Consider the following 19,757-nt stretch of genomic DNA (forward strand, 5'->3'; position numbering starts at 1 on the left):
TTGACTGACAGCCGAGCTCTGCTTTAAATTAAGCAGGCAGCCATATGGGCCAGAACTTGATAACTAAAAGAAGCCAATGCAGAGAAACTCTATGGAAATCATATACTCAGGAGCAGGAACTGACCTACACTTAAAGATTAAACATTCCTATCACATCTCCGGTGTCGCTACAGGGTCAGACCCTTATTTTCATTCCTCTGGTCAACATCACTTCTTACTGCTTCGTGGCAACTTCCCCCTCTTTTCACCCTCCCGGGGGGTGGGGGGGTCTACGAAGGAATGCTCGAGTGCAGGAGGCATCCTTACACAACAAGCATCCTGGCTGTGGCCTTCGAAGGGCTATTTATAAGTGACTGCTAATTAATCCAAGGCCCACTCTTCACATTCAGTCACATCATTTATTTTCCCTCTCACGCACATTTGCATGTAATGGGGGGGGGGGGGGGGGGGTTTGGCCGAGAGACTCGCGCTTACAGATGTGGAAGAGAAAGGATGGAAATGATCCATTAATAACCAGCAGGAACTTAAGCTAAACTAGCAAACAAGAGCAAAACAAGAATTATTGCAGGCTTCGGACGCACGCTCACCTTCCTGTAGTTGGTGATGCGTCTGTTGATGTGCTCCACCCTCTCGCCACACATGGACTTGAAATGTACCTGCAGCTCCGCGGGGATCACGTCGCAGCCCAAACTCAACCTGCCGCACATCTGCACCAGTGACTCATCGTGACGTGCCAGCGCCTCCAGAATCTGCTCGAGCCAAACAGAGAAACGTCGCCATGATTAACTGCATCTACTATCCTTTGTGGAACAACTCATTGTCATATAAATGTAGAAAAAAAACCTAATTTTGACCAGAAGACAGTTGAATTTCACACCCTCTGCGGCGATTCATCAGCTATTACCGCCCATATCTAAACATCCATTAACTGCTCATAATTTAATTGGGATAAAACGCAGATCGCGAAACACATGTTGCACATATGTTGCATGGAACCGAGACCACTGTAGAAAGGACAGGAGGAGGGAGGGAGACACATATCACAACACAGAGTTGTCTTAATGAGAATACAGAGAGAGGAAGGGGAGGAAATGTTCTGGCAGAGCGGAGCAAACGTGTCATCGCCAAACTGAGGATGTGAGGACAACGTCAACTTCTGGGGCGGATGTGTAGAATAAGAAGAATCACAGAAACTCCTCGCAGGCAAAGGAAAGCCTCGTTGGGATTCCATTCAAGATTGTGTTGTAAAGGCAAACAACACAAATTTAAGTCGTTTTCAAACCCCCGTTCCCGTCTGGCAGACGAATCCAAACTGAATCTGTAATCTAGCTGCTGATTGGATAGAAGAACTGCTGTGAGAGCTTGTCAGATATAATAGATCGTTTATCTCTATAAATCAAGACACCGAATACCTTCGCAGTGAGGCTGAAGAACCCCTTGGGTTCCACCATCTTCTCCAGAACGTGACACTTAATACCGGCTGTGCTGTCGTACTCGTACATGACCCCGTACTGCAGGTGGACGTTGTCTACGGTCAGGCTCACGTGGTCCTTCCTCCCATCGATGATGGCTATCGTGTTGAATTTGTCCATCACCTCTAAAATTGGAAAATAGACAGCCGGGCAGCGAATGAGTATGACTCACCATACGCGTGTTAGTGTGTTTCAATAAGCATCAGATCTGTTTGTTTTGAAGGGAATATTTTCTCTTCCTTTCTCATGGGGGGGGGGGATTAACACTCGATGAACCAGAGGTGTTTGCGGTCCGACTAACTCACTCCAGATGAGCCCCTCTAACCTTGGATCTGCATTGTTTATTGGAGTCGAGGGTTGGGTTTACGTTCCCTCAAAACATATCTGCCCTACGTCCATGGACGCCTTCAGGGTCATTTTCGTGTTGTTTCTTGAGCAAATGTTTGCATGTGCGTCTGTGCGTGGGAGGGCATTTACCTTCTACTTTACAGTCAAAGCTGTCTCCATTCTCCTGAGGTGTTGGCTTCTGGTTGGTTTTCTGGTTATCCTCCTGGGCACTCTCATTATTGTTGTACACCCACTTAATTGTGTCTTGCTACAAAGGAAAACAATCAAGGGAATCATTTAGAATTCTAATGTGAGCACCAAGAGGTTGTTTACAACCCACATTTTTTTTCGTCTTGACTCATGTTAGCATTTAGCTGCATCAGCTAGGATATGTCTTGTACTGTTGAATGTCCCCGCAAAAATAGGCATTTGCAAATGCACATTTGGAGTGTGTTTGCAGTGTGTGTGTGTGCACATGTACAAAGGCCGACGTTGTGGTTTGCTGCAGTTACACTGGGCCCAGTTTTGGGAGTGCAGCTTCACAATTAGCTTGTCAAAGCATGCAGAGAAAATAAGCCTTCATAAACATATGGCAACATGATGCTTGATGAGACCACAAATTCAGTCCCGTGCCAATGCTGGTAATTCACTCAAACATACTTGGGTGTGTGTTTGTATGCATGTAGGGGGGGGCTCTACTCTCCAAACCCGAGCCCACAGCGGGTTTCTGCCTGTCCTGTGCCTGCCTACTGGTCTGTGGTCTTCAGCAGCGTGAGCAGAAAAAGAGAGCGAGGGCGGTCCCCGTGTGTCCGATCTTGAGGCAAACCAGATCTGCAGTAGTGCTGGAACGCCAAACTGCGTCATTAAACCTGAAGTCTTGATGGGCCTTAACTTTATCTCAAAATATACACCCTTGGGTTTCACCCAGTTTTCCTTAACAGGTGGCTCGCTCCATTCCTTTAAACTCCAGTCATTCACACAACTTTTTTCCCACCTCCCTCTGCAGCCGGGCACCCCGCTGAGAGCCCGGGGTCAAAGCCGGAGGAGCCAAAACTACTATTATTTCTGCGTAATGACCCGAGAGAAAGAAAGACGGAGTGAAATAAAAGTAAACAGAGCCGTAGGAGTGGGGGTTGCTGGATTTTTCCCAACATCTTTCCTGCTTTTCCTCTTCACCCTTAATGGTGTTTTCTTTCTGGACTATCAGATCAATCACCAGCGTCATTTGTTACCCTACTTTTAGATCATCAGAGAGGCAGGTGACCATGAAATCAAACATAATTGCACAGGAGGATTCTTTATTTCCTGAGATTACATAGTCACACCAGAGAACGAGGAGACAAATTGCCTAAAAGATGCTAATAATTCCCCCCCCCCCCTCACCTGCGAAGGCCGCCTGTACTTCCTGCAGGCGGTGACGTGAGCGATGACACTGGCGTGGCTCTCCTTGCTCACATTGATGCCGTTCACTTTGATGATGCACTGACCCGGATGGAGACCTGCGACAGCCGCCACGGTGCCTGACGTGAGACAGAGGCGATCAAAGACAAACAGGAAGATGAGGGCTGAAGCGCGCTACTGTACAGGTGACTGTGGGGGAACAGCATAAACCATCTGTAGCGTCCTCCACATTCTGTACACAAAACGGAGTAGAACATTCCTTTTTTATCTGTGTATTTGCAACTTTGGTTTCCTGTTTTGGCAGCTCAGGAGGGACTGGCGAGGGCCTCTCTGAGGGATATTTAGACCATAATGGAACAACGAGGTTTACAGCCATTAGAAGGAAGTACGTGCCAGAATGAATATTCCTTTCACAGTTATACTTATACATGCATACATTACGTTCCAATATACACAGTCTGTATCCCTCCGCTCGGGTGTTCTTCTGTGCTTATGGTATAGTTTCTTTCCTGTGTAAGTAAGACTGGATGCATGCAGGCCAACACCCAGTTTATATCCACATTCAAAACTTTAGGATTCATCTTCTTGAGGTCAGACCTTCAATATCAGAAGGTTTGAATTTCTCTCAGCTTTTAAATTTGCATGACACACACTGAAACCACCACAGCGGAGGGCCCTGTGGGATTTGTGTCTTGCACATGGACATCCTCTCCATGCTAGGCGCCATGGAGACGTATACTGTAAACAAACCAATGTGTGTTTAGCAATTTGAGCTTGGGATGGACGTACGATGTTGTACATGCAGCGCCTGTTGTCTGGACACGTCTAACACTAAAGCTAAACAGCTAATCAGAGTGTGCGCTGTAGCTTGTGGATGCTTAGAGGAATAGTTAAAATGCCTTCTAGCTGAGGATGTTGACAAGATTAAAAAAAACAAAAAACAGTCACATACCACCATATTACCCAATGTTTCCCTGCTCCTTGTCTAATTAGTACGACCCGATCATGGTGACCTCCAACATCGGAGGCATCGTCAGCTTTATCTCGTGGGATCCGAGCATCTACTTTAACACACGGCGGGTTCCCAGGCAACCGCATCATCAGAGACACAGACAGCACTTTTCTACTCGGCTTAGAATGCTCGCGGAAGAAAACAAGGTTTGGTTCCCCTGAGAATAGCCGGGCGAGGCTATGAATTGTTTTTTGCGTTGGATTCTATCTTGTGCTGACTTTGATAGCACTGCTGCTAAACAGTGTGTGTCCTGTTGAAGAAGAGGAGGGGAGACTTCCTCTTCATCACATAAATCACTAAGAGATACATGAATAAGTACGCGGGAGTTAATCCATTGTGAAAAAGTGAGTGATAACCAGATAATTCTTGGTTTTGGCCACATCATTAAGCAACCAGCTGAGCCACATGGAGAGCATAAGCGAGAAAAATGGGCCTCCTGTGGCCAAGTCACGCATACCCCCCCAAAGACTTCAGGGGCAGCTGCTAACCAGCTGTGCCCCAATAACTCTTACCTCTTCCAACAGCGTGGACCACAGAGGGACCAAAGCCTCGAATCTGGAAGCCCAGCCCGTCAGCCGAGTCCGGGATCTTTATCGTCCTGCCGACAGAGGCGAACAGAGACACTGACTAAAAACCTGGAATTTTCAGATCACCACATGTGACATTTGGACCTGACTTACTCTCTGGGTTTGGTGCTGACGAGCAGCCTGAGGGGTCCTTTGCTGTTGAAACTCTGCCTGAGGAGAACTTCCACTTCGGAGAAAGGCCTGAGGAACACCAGGTCCCCGTTTATAGCAAAGAGTTTCTTCCCCACCTCCACGCCGGCCATCTTTGACCAAATATAAGAGAATGAGGCACGTTTTTCAGGGAGTAGAGGAAGCTAAGACTTTGTTTGGGATGTATTTCATGCCATGGTGGCAAAAATGTCGTAACTACAGCAACGCCGAGAGCGCTTCTGCCTCACAGCTCTGTTCAGTGGCACTTCAGTACTAGTGGGAATTCCAGCTAAGCCTATTATGACGGATATCGAGTTCAAATAAGTTTTCATCGCTTTCAAACTTCTCTGCAAGAGTTTCGTCGTGCAGAACAATGCTGAACACAGTAGCGGCTCCCTCACACACGTACATGCTTTTTCCAGGCTGGATGTTTGTACATAGTCCAATGAAACACAGGAAAGCAGATCACAACATTGAATTCTGGGTTACTTCAACTAAACAGATTAACTTGCCGGTGTAGGCGTGTCAGCAAGAATAAAATATGAATAAAATCATCTTGGGAACCTAATTTAATGAGACTGTTGTGCTCAGCAGTTTAGCCGAGACACTGGGAATTCACTGGAGGCTACAAACAGACAGAACTGGAGATTCCTAAACGGATGAACACATTTTTTTGTGTTCCGGCATCTAATTTAATGCAGCCTGAAACGCTGAAGAGATTAGCGCCGTCCCTTTGGAGTCTGTTACCCTTCAAAGGCCTACCAAAAAGAGTGTGTCTGCTTTGAGGCGTGCGTGAGCCGCGCGCTCCTCACCTCAGCCGGGGAACCCTTCTCCACAGATTTGATGATGGGAACCCGGTTTCTCTCTTCCAGGGTGAAGCCGTAGCCTCCGTCGCAGGGCCTTATCTGGGAAGAAAGACACGTCTGATCGGAGACATTTTTAAAGACGCAGCAGAGGCTGCTGGTGATACAGACCGACAGCAATAGACTCTCTCGGTACGATAGCCTCAAGTGTAACGTGCTGTTTACCAAAAGTGACTTGGAGATGACGTTTTCCACTATTTTCAGGTCGTGCTTCATGGGCTTGTGTTTGGTGTTGGAGCCCTCCATCTCCTCATCGGCGAAGAATCGGAACAATAAGGGCTCGTCTTTGAATTCACTCTTTTCTAACACTGAAAGGGTTAAAAAGCAAGACTGAACAAAAGACTTGTGTAGTTTTGCAATCAGTTAGGAGCTGTAGACGTATCAGCCCAAGAACCATGGGAGGATTTCGCTATCGTGTAAGCGCAGTCTCCACGGCAACGCGGTGCCTTTAGCAAGAATTCTATTTAGAAATGGAAAAATTTAGCGAGGGGAAAAACATTTTTCCCCTCACTTCATTCCCATCAACATCAGATAGCGGTCGTTTTAACAGCCACACCGTCAGGCATGAATGGTAAAATGACCCCGACGGCTGTGGGAGTGGGACAAAAATTGTTGAGGTTTGTTCCGTGTCTGCGTTGGCAATCTGTAGGAGCGGTTGCATCACGGAGCTATGAGAAGACTTGCGAGATGTGGACTTTGGCGCTGGCGAAACGCGCCTAAATGGCAGGCCGTCTCCATGACTACTGCCCAACGTCCATGTGTTGTCTCCCCGTGTTCTCACAGCCGAGCGCCACGCCTGCCTCACAGATTTGCTGATATTAGTCATGCGAACACATGCACGCAACCCCGACCGCCACTTCACGCAAAAACATACTAATTTATTCACTGAACTGGAAAGAATTTCTATTTTTGAAGGGGTTTTAAGTAGAAATGGAAGGAGAACAAGACCGTCTGTGTTCTGAAGCACGATACCGAAGGCCAGATGCCCAAAACATCCGATCCTCAATTCATCAATGATGGAAGGAATTCCCCAGCCTGTGGCTGCAGGAGATCTCTCCCTGCGGTGGAATTAGAGAAAGCTCCTTTGCCGTACCGTGATGCATGAAGCCGTTGTCACACAGCTCCACACCCAGGATCAATGCTTCCTCCCTGCTTCTGCAGTCCCCCTGCACCAGAGATCAGGCACGCCAAGAGGAAACAGGGGACGGGGCGGAGGAAAGAAAGACAGATTTAGTGCTGAAAGAGTCTGAACAAAGCACATGGTGTGATTACAGAGCCCCGAGATGCCCCCCCAAGGCCTTCAAAAACATACATCCACCCATACATCCACCACACACACGTGATATCTGCCATTGATTTTATGGCGGTTGCCATATACGTTTCTCTTCTTTGTTGTCGTCTTGAACGGGGCTATCAATCTGTCGACAACAAAGCTCCCTGACATAATCAATAAAACTGTCAAAGCAAATCTGCCTTTTATTCCGTATTTCCTTTTGGCTCCGCTCATTCTGATTAAAGCAAACGCTTCACTCTCCGCTTCTTTCCTCTGCTGAGCTTTTAAACTCGAGCCTACAAGAACCGAATTTGGCTAATAGACAAAACACTTCAGTTTGTGAGGGCTTTAATCTGCTCTGACATGGTTTTTAAAGCCATAATTTTGGTTGAATGTTAAGCAGAGGTGATGTTTGAGGAAAATCTCAACAGCTTCTTTTCCATCACATTTAGTAGATTCAGATTCAGATTCAGGTCCTTTATTGTCCCACACGGGGAAATTTACAGTGCAACAACAGCAAGAGCACGCAGAGAAAAATAAGATAAAATCGAATAGCATTTACTCATACTTCTGAAAAAATACAAACCCTCAAACCCCAACTTTCTCTGACTTTTCGATACATTTTTAGAAGACTTCTTTTTTAATCTTGGTAATAGAAATTCCTGGAAATGGTGGAAAAGAAGCTGTTTCTTCTCCCAGTGAAGACGACCGTCATTCCTATTAATAAAAGTCATCCTGGGAGACTCTGGGGTTAAAACTTGGACTCAAGGAGTTTATGTTTATCGTGTTATTGGAATATAGGTGTATTTATTTACCTGTGCAATGAGCCAGTCTATCAGCTTGTTGGCCATCACGACTGATTTGTACGTCCGCAGATGGTAGTCCTTATCCCTAGATGGGCGTGAAAACACAGGACATCAGGAGGATTAGGGAACAGAATTCATGCCTGGTATCCACTTTGACAGAACCCCAGATGGCGGGCGTGCAGAGTAGTAATTGTTTGGTATATTTGAACAGGGGGACTGAAGGAGGACTAATAATTCCCACTGTCAGCGGAGCGTGGTCACTTTTCATCTTGTGTCATAAATCTGTGGCCATTTCTGACAGTAAAGGGGCATTTCGTGGAGCGTGACAGGAAACGGCCCCCGCTGCGTCAGCACTCTGGGGTAGCTGTTCTCAGTGAGACCCTGGGAATGCCAGGCCAAAATGGCGTGGTGACTTTCCCATGAACACGGGGGCCTCCCCTGAGGATGCGCAGGAGCTGAGCTGAGCCGCAGGCCGGGAAAATTCCGAACCACCGTGACTTACACCGCTGCACCATTTCCACCACATGCAAACCCTCAAGACACACACATCTGCATCCACACACATACACACACAAGTCAAACATAACATACGGGCCAAGTTAAAGCCTGGGCTCAGCTGTCTGGCAACCTTCAGAATTTGCAGTGCAAAAGGCCGAGAGTTGTTCTGCTTCCTCCAGAATGGAAAATTGACTTGCATCAGTGTTCTGGTCTGTGATGATGCTAACGTGGGCATTAGCCAGTCAGGCGCATTAGCCCTGCCCTTGCAACAAATAATCCGCTTGGACTACAAGAGCAAAGGCAAACCCAAGTTTTTACCCCGAATAGGATATTCGAAACAGCCCGGTTGGGGGCTGCAGGGGCCGACACGGAGTGAAAGTTTGAAAAATGCCACAGCAGTCCTGCATGCAGCCATATGTCCAACAGCACCGAAACGTATTTAAAAGGGTAACAGGGTGAAAGGTCAGCCACGAGGTTTCAATCCATCTAAAAGACAACAATGTCCTTGGCAGGTTTTAAGGGCTTCATAAATGATGTTACATTTTTAATGCCTTGATGACAAAATGCTTGCATCAAGGCAGACAGCTCGCGTACTGACCGTTAGCTTTATTTTGGAATCATCTATAATCACATTTTGTTCGTGGGTACGACCAAAAAAACTGCCCAAGCATCTACCACCACCAGTTGTCTAAACTCTGGTGATGATTACACCAGGCCCTCACACAGGACGCGCCTGGCAGATACCCTGGCACGCACGCGCGCAACGGCGGCACGCCAACGGGAGATTTAAGGTTAAGAATTTTGGCATCAACACAAAGCCAGTACAAAGCTAAATGAAAGAGTGCTTCAACACACACACACACACATGCACACACATACACACCTCAAATCAGCATTTGGGCATTATTATTAGCTGGCTTGGAACAAAACAGCCTTGCTGGAATACATACAGGATATTTCCCCCTTTGGTGATGGCACGGTTTTATTAGTATGAAATGAAAGCTTTTCATGGGTCTGTTTAAATCTGACATTAAAAGGTGACTGCGCTGCTTTGGAGAGAGAACCAAAGCAGCTTTCACCTGAAAAACTGAAGAAATACAAATACAGATGTTAAAGGGCCCAGTTATCTGTTTCACATTTGGGACAAGGTGCCCGTTTTCACAGGAAGGCTGGCTGTTTTTGACTCCATGTGCTTTAAAACAAATAACAGAGCGTATCTGGATGACATATGGAACAAATCCTTCAGTGCCGGCTGATTAAAAACAACTGCACTGAACTTCCAGTACCAGTTGGTGCTTTTATAACAGGTATTTGATTATTTCACAAAGGTCTGTTATAGAAACATTAACCCTCCGATCGGCCCATGTGTGGTCCAAACGTTATATCCACTATAAATAAAATACAACAGACCAAGAGTATTTAAAGTTTGAACAGTCTAGAAGAAGACATGATTCATTTGAATCCAGTAAATGTTACCAAATATTCAACGGACGACAGCTGACAGAAAGTCCAATGCCGAATGATGAATTTCTCAAAAAGAAAATTCCGGGTTTATGGGGTTCAGGAAGGGTTGAATGAGTGTTTGACAGGCGTTCCAACTCTTGTCAAAAACATAATTTCAGGCTGCAGTCGAGCATGTCACAAGGTTCAAGACAGAAAAGAAATGCAGAAATCCTTTTTTTTCCCTGATCTGTTGAAATTTTGTGGGGAAAAAAAAAGCACACGAGGCTTCACGGTACATCCTTTCCCTCCGAAAACCAATGTTGCTTCCAGGCCTTTAACTGAGGGTTCTAATGGACAAATGTCTCATTCAGTTATAACAGAAACTGGTTGACGTCCAAGCTCAGTAGCTGCTTTGTTTTCTTCACTCTGAATTAGATAAAACTTTTGCTGCTGCCAAAAAGAATGAAGTGATAAGCTTGAAAGCATTAAAAAAAAAAACTCTAATCTGAAGACCGGTATTGTTTTATGAAAGCACTATATAAAGAACCACTTAGTAAGGAAGGAAACGTTGTCCATCAAATTATTAGATGCTGAAAAACAACACGGCCACATTAAGGCAGAATTTATCACAGTGTCAGACATTTATCCATGTCCCACAGGGACTCCGTGAACTCCTGATACGGCACATCTGTGTTTTGAGACCAGGAGGATAAAATTGGCTGAGATCACTCACCCACCATCTGTGCCAACTTGTCCGAACTCACAATGAGCTCATAGTTTGCCATGACACTGCCCTGCTACTGTTTGCTTTTGGAGGAGCTAATTTAAGAGCGCCGGACAAAATGGCCGCCTACCTGATTACAGGAGTGAAGAGGCTGTGGAGGCGACAGAAGAGCCGAACGCCCTGAAAGAGGGGGGAGAGAGAGAGTGTCAAAACGTTATTCCTGAAACTTCAGGGGGCCCGACGGCTCTGCTCTTCACCTTGGATATGACGTCGTGCATGTCACTTCTGGGGTGGTAGGTGCCGTCGTCGTAGCGGAAGCGGTAGAGGACGGGCTCTGGTTTGAATTGGTATTTGTCTGTGACTAAAACATCAAAAAAAGATTTCAAACCCAAAGAAGCAGGAATCATCTGGCAGGAGAACCAAAAAGGCTCCAACTTCAGACGTGAGAAAACCTCACTTGCTTTAGGGCACATTTTAAAGGACCCTCCTGATAATAATAACAGTTGGATTCTGTTCCATTAAAAGTTCTTTTATGAAAAGATGTTGTATTGTATTTCACAGGGGGGAGGGGGGGGGCTTCGAGGTGCTGGGAGACATTCTTCTTTCTCGATTCGGAACAAGAGCAAAAGCCCAACCTTTCTCTGTGAGGAAGCCATGAAGCACCAGAGTGATTGTTCTCTATCAGCAAAGACGACATGCAGAGCAACATTTAGAGTAAATGTAAAGCATTAGCCAGCTTAATCCTTCTGCATTAAACACTCTTCTGTTGAAGCCACTGTGCAAATAGGACAGAAACACGAAGGCAAGATGGGATTAATATTATAATCCCTTACCTAAACACTGTGTCAACTGTTTATAAAGGACACCCACTAAAATATAAATAAGTCAGTGTCTACAACACCGGTTCAGGCTCGTTTCTGGCTTCGTGATGATGACATGACTGCATCATCACTGAATCTGAAAGGGTCTACTGAGAGTCAGACAGTCTATGTATTTAAATCACCATCTCAAAGAAAGAAGAAAAATCTGCATCTCGAAGAAAATAAGAGAGAAACCAACCGTGGTGGATGATGCCGTTCTCCAGAAGCGCCTGACCCAGATGAACTCCTTCCTCTGGGTTTCCCGTCTCACCAATTTCCATCAGCCAGGACACAAACTCGCTGCGGACGAACAAAAACACACACGCGCACACATTACGGCTTAGGAACAACGGGACAAACAAACAGAGAATTCCATCCGGCCACCGCGGAGCCTGTGTGTCAGCAGCTTTGACTTTTCTCAGTATTCTAGGAAAAAATGAGGAAAATACAAACACTGCGAGCGGAGCAACAATTCATCTAAACCAATGTGACTGTGGCAACAAACACCATCTTGGAAAGAAGGAATGCTTTATTTGATTTTGGGGTCTGGTCTGTCTGTTTAAACAACTAGTGGCTATTAATGTGTTTTATCTATGTCAGCTTTATTACCATTGGACATCAAAGGTAATATTATCAAATAGGCAGCAGTTTGTTGGGGCGTCTGTGGCAAAAAGAGCATGTAGTGTTTGACTGGGCTGTCGTTTATTGCTGGAAACAAACGCTGCTGAAACAACACACAGCGTGCATCTCCCGACGGCCCAAATGAGCTAAATTGGATAATTCTCTGTGATTTAATGACACAGATTTCACAAAATTGCAAGCCTGAGCAAAAACAATAAATAAACAAAGAGAGAGAATAGTATATCTGATTACATACTTGATGCCCTGGCTCACCATAAACCCAAACAAACAGGACCGCTGGAACTCTGCGGGATTGACTTCCATGCCACGACGGAGGGTTCCCGATGTCAGAGCTGTGCCAACGGGAGCAATTACAGCGTTTCAGAGACGCAACTGAATACACACCCAAACACCAATCCCTCCTTTATCCTTCCAGCACCACTTTACCCTCTCATCCTGAACGTCTTTTCTGTCAGCGATGGACCACAGAAGGGGGAAAAACGCCTCTACCGACGTCAATTTGTCAACCTCTGCAGCTCAGCCAGAGGAAAAAACCCAAAGGATCAGGACAACACGGTTCTCATTACCTCAAACTGATGAGGGTCACACGGTTTAATGTGGTTTAAATCTGTGAATATTGCAGAACAAATATTTATTCCTGTTGAATACCGGTGGATACAGGTGCATCCCAAGTACGGATGTAAAGACAAGAGGCTTAGCCCTTCAAAATGGCCGTGTTTTTAGGTTTATTCCTGCAAGCGAGGTGGCTGTCACATGAACTCCACTCTGACGAATTACACTATTAGAGGAACCAAACCACAAACGTGATTGTACCATTTAAAGGGGAGGGGTTTTGTTTCCAAAAATAACCTTGAGTTCAACAAAAAAAAGAACCAAAAAAGACAAAATGGGAGGGGTGGAAAAAGAATAAAGGCAAAACATTTTACAATAGAGGGAGTGGGCTGAGCCGAAGCCCTAGGCAATGTGGTTTTTATCAGGGACATGCCATGCTGGTTCCAATTTGCCAATTACGCCTACATGTAAATCAACTTAGGCAGGGGAAGTACAGAGGGACGTGGAGATGCCTTTTCGCCCACAAGCGGTCATCGAGGTGTCGGCCTCGTGGGATACGCAAGATAGGTTTCCAGCAGGAGCTTCTCTGCCATGACTTCTCACCATACGATATCTTCAGACTCAACAAGATGCCCACAAATGATCTTTAATCTTTCTAGCTGACAGATTCATTCCTCCTCCAAACCGCATGGGATCTGTTGCTGTCTGCCTGGACCAAAGGAGAAAGTAGCCCCGCATTCCCAAACCGCTGCGTGCTATAACACGGCCACAACTATGTCCGATAGACTTTTCTGTTACAGGTTTTATTTATCCCTTGGTGCTTTTAAAAGCATCAGGGTTATTGGGTTTGGGACGATTTTAGTGTGATAATTACAAGCAAAATCAACTCTTAAAATCAACTGGGAGGCATTTGGAAAAAGGATTTCCATCTTTTAAATAGTGGAATGACAAAAGCTGACTTTTAACTCTTCAGACAAATTCACAGTTGTGCATAAAATTAGGGGGGGAAAGTTCCCAGAAAACAAAGCAAAAGGACAGTGAGACGTCTCTCTACAATACAATGAAAATAAAATGGGGACATCAACTCATGCATGCTTAATGCAGCTCAAGGGTGGGATTTAGAGAAAAGCATCCTGTAAAGTAACAATCCTCCACCCTCACCAGTAAGAGGACAGATCCAAACATGTATCAACGTGGCTTAGGACAGCGGGACACATGTGTGTACACGCGCGTGCACCCATGCCCTCTGGTCACAGTTACCACCTCAGTTCCTCAGCAGAGGAGGAGCTCGCCGTGATTTACAACGAGGTGTTCAATGACCGACCCCTTCACAGGCACGACGCTGATAATCCCTGCAGAAGATTCACGGAGAAGTCTGGCAGCTTTGGATTTTCCCACGACAGGGAACCCGCTGTCTGCTGTCTTCTCTCCAGCTGCCGTCTCCGGAAAACTTTGCCAATTTAAAAATGAAAGAAGGGACCGGGGACTACAGTATATCACAGACGCAATGCTTCCAATAGGATGTGAAAACATCGCGCGGCTCCAGTCGGGAGAAACCCCAAGGGCGGACCGTTCAGCAGCTTCCAGATGGAACAGCGCAGCGAAGAGCAGTCAGAGCTCTTACCTTCCCAGGAAGCACTTAGGGAAGGTGGTGAGCTTGCGTTTCCGGTCCTTGATGAGGTTGCCCTTGGTCATGAGTTGATAGAGCTTCTCCCCCTTCTCTGACACCATGACCCACGTGTCCTGCTCCATGCCGAGCTTCAGGCCTACAAGCAGAGAGAGGAGGGAAGATGTGAATGGCACTAATCACTGCATGCCTGTCTGGATTTTATGACTGAATGGGCATGAGTTGAATATGCTATTGAAGCCAGATAATCCTTGGAATACAATACAGATGTTAAGAAGAAGAAGAAAAAAAGCATTGAGTTTCTATTACAGGTAACAACTCCCCCCTTTTAATTTGTTTTCTTACTTTTTCTCCGCTCCCTCTCCTTCATGATTGCCTCCAGCCATTCCTGTTTCTCCTCCGGGGTCTTGGCCATGCAGACGAACCACTTGTTCTTGGCCGTGTTGTGGATCTTCCAGCCGTTGTTCACAATGTTCCCACTGCTGTGGTAGTCAGCTGCAGGGGGAAAGGAGTGGAGAGCGCAGGCTCGATTTGACTGGTTTTGATAAAGACATCTGCTCGCGAGGGGTGGAACATCTTTGGACTAATTCGGGAGTTTCATGTCTGACTGGAAGAGCCGTCATTTTGCGGTGGTATTGATCAGGACCGTGTTAACTGAGATGTCGAAACATCGGAGTTAACCGTGCAGCAAAATGCACAAATGATGATTCAGCCTCAAGCAGGAGAGGAGAAAAGACAAATCCTCTGATGAGTTAAAGTTTTCTCATACGGAAGGGTGCCGTCTATGTGTCCACAGTTGCTCTAGACTCACTTAATCAGCTCTAGTGCGACCCTATCGACTCAGGTGGCCATTGATTATTGTTTTTCTCCCTTAATGAGATAAATGAGGTGACACTCGAGCAGAAGAGATACCATCCATCAGCGTTATTCGCTGGTGAGTCTCCATTACGCTACGATGGTTCTTGGGAAAACTTTGAAAAGGTAAAAATCATTTGAAATGCGGAGGCCCAAATGGAGCGCCAAGGGCATTTTTGTCGACCTCAAGCAGCAAGTGCGCGCCTGGGTAATCGTCACTCCATGTGCAGGAACACCCAAGAGTGTTTATGCTCAACACCCGACACGACTGCCCATCCCGGTCGGCTGGCGAGGAAATGATGGCTTATTCAAACGTAAATAAAAATTAGAGGCCGCGTGAGGCCAGGAGGCACAAACGCTCGGGTTCACCACATACCGGGAGCAGCACAGTCTCAAGGACGCATAACTACACATTTGGGTACCATCTGAAGCCAAAGCCTGTGTCCCCAAAGTTTTATGGATTATTGTGCATACTTGGAACCCTCTGCAGCAGAAGTAGGTGAAATCGCGTTAACATTTATTTACACAGTATAAATATTGCATTTTATTTTATGCTTACCGGTGCCATCATCCACATTTTCTACCTCCATCACCTCTGTGTTGATTCTCCCTCTGAACAGGTAGCGTGGACCTTCGGTGGCGGCCTTACTGTTTTTTAAACGCCTTGGAAGAAGAGGAGACGTATTCCTTTAACCCAATATACATTAAGCACTGATACACTGACAGGTCAGAGAAATCCTGATTATATCTATACAGTATATATATATATAAAATAAAAAAACACAAAAGCAGCTAGAAATATGTAAGCAGACAGAAAAGTGGACTCAAGACACCTGTTTTTCTTCTTGCAGTACACCAGAAGCTTGTCAAAAAGGAAGAAAATCCTCTCCTGGATGTTTCCCGCCGAAATCTTCAGGAGGACGCCATGCATGAGCAACTCCGTGCACGTATCGGTGATATTGGAGCCCTGCGGGGAAGCACAAAGGTCAGAAGTTTTGGGGGGAAAAAAGTCCAGCGAAGTTAAAAATACTAGAACTCATTAATCTGTCCTTCAGGTGTCACGTGAGGAGGAGGGATCATAGAATCCCAGCCTTTCCTGTTCCCCCTCTCAGGGGTTTGTCAAAACTCTCCTGCTTCCTCGGCAGATCACACTCATGCACAGGGACTCTAAAACAGACAGTCTTTAATTGTTTCTATAGCATAACATCCTGTCCAGTCAGGCTGCGTGTTGCATTGCTGCACCTGGCCACGAGACTGGCTCGAGTTCCTCGTGGAAATGATACCACATGTTGTCGTTAAAGGTAAAAGTGAGAGAAAGATCTATATACTGCACGACAAATTCTGAAAGCTGGGAACTTTTGGGCTCTGAGGGGGCATGCTCATGTTGACATTGATGGGACCAGGGATGCATTTGATCATTGCTTACTCCCGTTTGATTATCTTGAAGGATCTGTGTTGATGAAACACGTCCTGTGAAAGCAGCACATCACTGTCTCTATCAGAGGCATCACAGATCACCAGGAGTCATGACCTTTGACCTCATGGATTAATAAGTATAGATAATGTAATGTGCGTATACAATCACCTGGGTTTATTTTAATATATGTTAACCATTGACTCTTAATTATGATCATTTTCTATTTTTCTGCAGTGCCACCATGATCACATTATCTCATTTTTTCAATGAAACTTCCACTGGTATCAGCTCCTCCCAACCACAGGAACAATTTGGAGAGATCAACAGAAGGGAGTGAAAACCATAATGTAAACTAAGAGTAAAGATCTGCATTACATATATCAGGTCATCTACATTTAACGCCTGCACGGACCGGCTGGTTAACAATCTACCACTACCTCCTGTCTGAAGTCCTCCATTATCGTCCCTCGACCTATAAAGCCTGTTAGAAGTCAGAAGGATGACCATCTGTGGCACTTCCACCAATAGCCATGAAGTGCTGTGAGGAACCAATCTGGGGTCATGTCATTTCCAGCCACCGGCACCTTCAGGGCTAAGAGGTCCACAGAGGATGCTATTACCAAAGCCCTCAACGCTGCTCGGAGCTACTATGTAGCTATGCAAGGCTGATTTTCATGGGAATTAGCTTTGCTTTTAATGCCATCTGCCTCGTGTCCAAAGTGACAAAGTCAGGACTGTCACCCTCCATCTGCTGCTGGATGCTGTGCTTCTCTTCAGATCTCCGCCACAGTTTATGGGTTCCTCTTTGATGGTTAGTGCTCGTTTTTATTAAGTCCCCTTTCATCAAGCAACCCGTGTCTAACGTGAATCTGATGGCCAACCGGCGTCACCCGCTGCCAAATCAGTTCTCCTCTTCAAGGTCAAAGGTTACAACTGATGGGGACCACATCTGTGCTCCCTTCGGTGTCAACACAAGTTCATAACTGTAAAAAAAAAAATGCACGCAAAGTTTATACATCGTGCATTTCCTCCTGCCAGAGTCATTAGCAGGGCCCAATGCTACCCTGCTCCGTCTCTCCTCATCTGTTTTACTCCCCTTCTCCTCCCTTCCTTTCTGACAATCATCTCACTGTCTTCCTTTGCTTGTGGCTCCCCTGGGCTCTCCTCTATCTCCGTGTTTGTTTCCTTGCCTCTTTTTCCGCAGCTTTTAAACTCCCCAGCTCACAGCCAGATGTTGAACTAATTTTCAAATGTACACATAAGACGCAGAGGTCCATCTGATCTAGAACTTAATGCTCCGAGCCAAAGCGTATTCAGTCCAAAATATAAACAACACTGTTTAAATCCTCTATTTTTAAAATCGGACACTTGCCAGACAAAACAACTGCAGAAACGGCATAAAAAAGAGTGACATACTGCAGAAGGACAAGGAAAAGAGTACAAAGTTTGTTGCTGAAGTGGTGTTTCTCTATCTGGATAGAGGAGACAAAAATTAATCAAACCTCTCAATGAATAAAACAAAAGACAGGATACGCAGATGCACATTTCTAAGATGCAACGAAAGGCCATTGCTGCCCTGGCCTGGGCCAGAGACAGGTCGGCCCGTCTCTCCTGAACCTGCGAGGACACCCCCGAGGGTGGACAGCTGCGGAGCCGGTCAGCGTCAACAAGCAATCAGGCCAGGCAGGAGTGGAAAAAAGCAGCAGTTCTCACAAGCGTTCCTCATCACTCCATCACTCCTCATTCACCCATGCAGAAGGTCCAAACATCGCTCACATCTTACTCTCTCTCTTTGCTTCTATTTCTCATCTTTCCACCCTCGCTCCATCTCGCTGACAGCTCCAGCGCCTGGCCCGCAGCCGTCAAAATGTTCTCCCCCAGGATGACCTAATGTTTACAATTTATAAAAGAGCTGAGGAGAAACCGCAGAATAGCTACGCCCAGGGACGCCTTCAGCTCGACGTACGTCACCCCACAGTGCACGCTATGCATAAATCAGCAGAAAAAGATTACAGCTGAAATGAGCTGCTCTTAATGTTCTTTAAGTGCCTTCACCCATTAATTAAGCTGAGGTCTGTGATATCAAAAATCCAGCAGACCATTCACAACTAAATCAACATCTACAGGAACTTGGAATCAAGTAGGCCAAATTTTGCTTATATCAAGTTAATTTAATTATATTTACCACTGTTTTACTCTTTTAAACCACGGACCCTTTCACTGAGACATCCCAGAAGTTTGCATGGAAATGACTGATCAAGTCTGCAGGGTACCTGAGGATGATTGACCAAGTCGCCCTCGAGCTTAACAACAGGCATCAGACTCATCCAGGCAGAAAGAATTTGGTCCACGCCATTGTGAATAGGTGCCATTGTTCCCCGAGAGGACAAGCAAGCTTAAAAGGCTAAAAAAGTCACGCCACTTGGAATTCTTCTTGAATTGGTGGCATGGGGGGGTAAGTGGCTTTCAATAAATCAAGAGGGGTTAGGCAGCGAGAATGTCAACGCAGCCACTTAGGTTGTACTTTTTTTTAAGCTGGTTTAAATCATTCAGAAGCATCTACAGAGTTCAAGTTGCAGCGCACCTCCCAGCCTTCGATGTGCGACTGCCATTCCTCCAGGATCTCCAACTTCTCCATCTGCCTCTTGGCCTCGTTGATGCTGGAGCACACGGCCTTCATCATCTGCAGGGACTCCTGCACCAGCGCGTAGTCGCTGTGTTTCCTCGGGGTCCTTTTCAGCAGTTCCTGCATGTGCAAAACACCGAAAATTACAAAAAGAAATACCGCCTATTTTAAATCCAAATTGTAACCGCCTGCGATTTCTGGGCAGCAAAACCTTAAAAGCGTGCCTGAAAACAAACCCTCTCCACAGTAATTTGGGAGTTTAATGGTTAAAACTCCAGCCGCTGCTGCAGCAAATGAGCAGAAACAATAGTCATCTCAGCACACACGCTACTATAGGGCAGATTTACACTGTTCTGGATATATTTTAAGCCAATGATGACTATCTGTGTGATTGTGGAGGCGAGGCTCTGGCAGCTGGAAGACTTCAAATGGTAGAGCATCATATTACTCCCTTATTATTATTACATCTCCACTCCCCGTGCTGGTGGCTGTTTTAGAGAAAGCCTGGCTGAATTAGGCTGTAAGGAGATCAGAGATAGGAAAGCAGAGATGAGATCAACGAGTAAAATAAGCTCCTCGACACGTATTTAGTTTCGCCCACTTTTCACTTTGAGGCAGAAATTTCACAAATAAGAGGAGGTCT

The 19,757-nt window shown here is 45.9% G+C and overlaps 1 protein-coding gene across 2 annotated transcripts in view; it reads right to left on the reverse strand.

The window, feature by feature from the left end:
* prex2 (phosphatidylinositol-3,4,5-trisphosphate-dependent Rac exchange factor 2) overlaps positions 1–19,757 on the reverse strand; it is a 56,201-nt gene that overhangs the window by 22,950 nt on the left and 13,494 nt on the right. For both annotated transcript variants that reach the window (XM_011607902.2, XM_029842941.1), the window contains 18 exons: positions 19,073–19,234; positions 15,905–16,038; positions 15,631–15,734; positions 14,562–14,711; positions 14,214–14,355; positions 11,595–11,695; positions 10,793–10,896; positions 10,666–10,715; positions 7,880–7,955; positions 6,885–6,957; positions 5,957–6,099; positions 5,741–5,833; positions 4,893–5,041; positions 4,725–4,810; positions 3,183–3,319; positions 1,950–2,067; positions 1,413–1,597; positions 588–749 (listed from right to left, as the gene is read on the reverse strand). In XM_011607902.2, the coding sequence (XP_011606204.1) occupies positions 588–749; positions 1,413–1,597; positions 1,950–2,067; positions 3,183–3,319; positions 4,725–4,810; positions 4,893–5,041; positions 5,741–5,833; positions 5,957–6,099; positions 6,885–6,957; positions 7,880–7,955; positions 10,666–10,715; positions 10,793–10,896; positions 11,595–11,695; positions 14,214–14,355; positions 14,562–14,711; positions 15,631–15,734; positions 15,905–16,038; positions 19,073–19,234 (2,169 nt within the window). The remainder of the gene's footprint in view (positions 1–587; positions 750–1,412; positions 1,598–1,949; positions 2,068–3,182; positions 3,320–4,724; positions 4,811–4,892; positions 5,042–5,740; positions 5,834–5,956; positions 6,100–6,884; positions 6,958–7,879; positions 7,956–10,665; positions 10,716–10,792; positions 10,897–11,594; positions 11,696–14,213; positions 14,356–14,561; positions 14,712–15,630; positions 15,735–15,904; positions 16,039–19,072; positions 19,235–19,757) is intronic.

Source organism: Takifugu rubripes, chromosome 10 (genome assembly GCF_901000725.2).
Source record: "Takifugu rubripes chromosome 10, fTakRub1.2, whole genome shotgun sequence".
Classification (NCBI taxonomy): domain Eukaryota; kingdom Metazoa; phylum Chordata; class Actinopteri; order Tetraodontiformes; family Tetraodontidae; genus Takifugu; species Takifugu rubripes.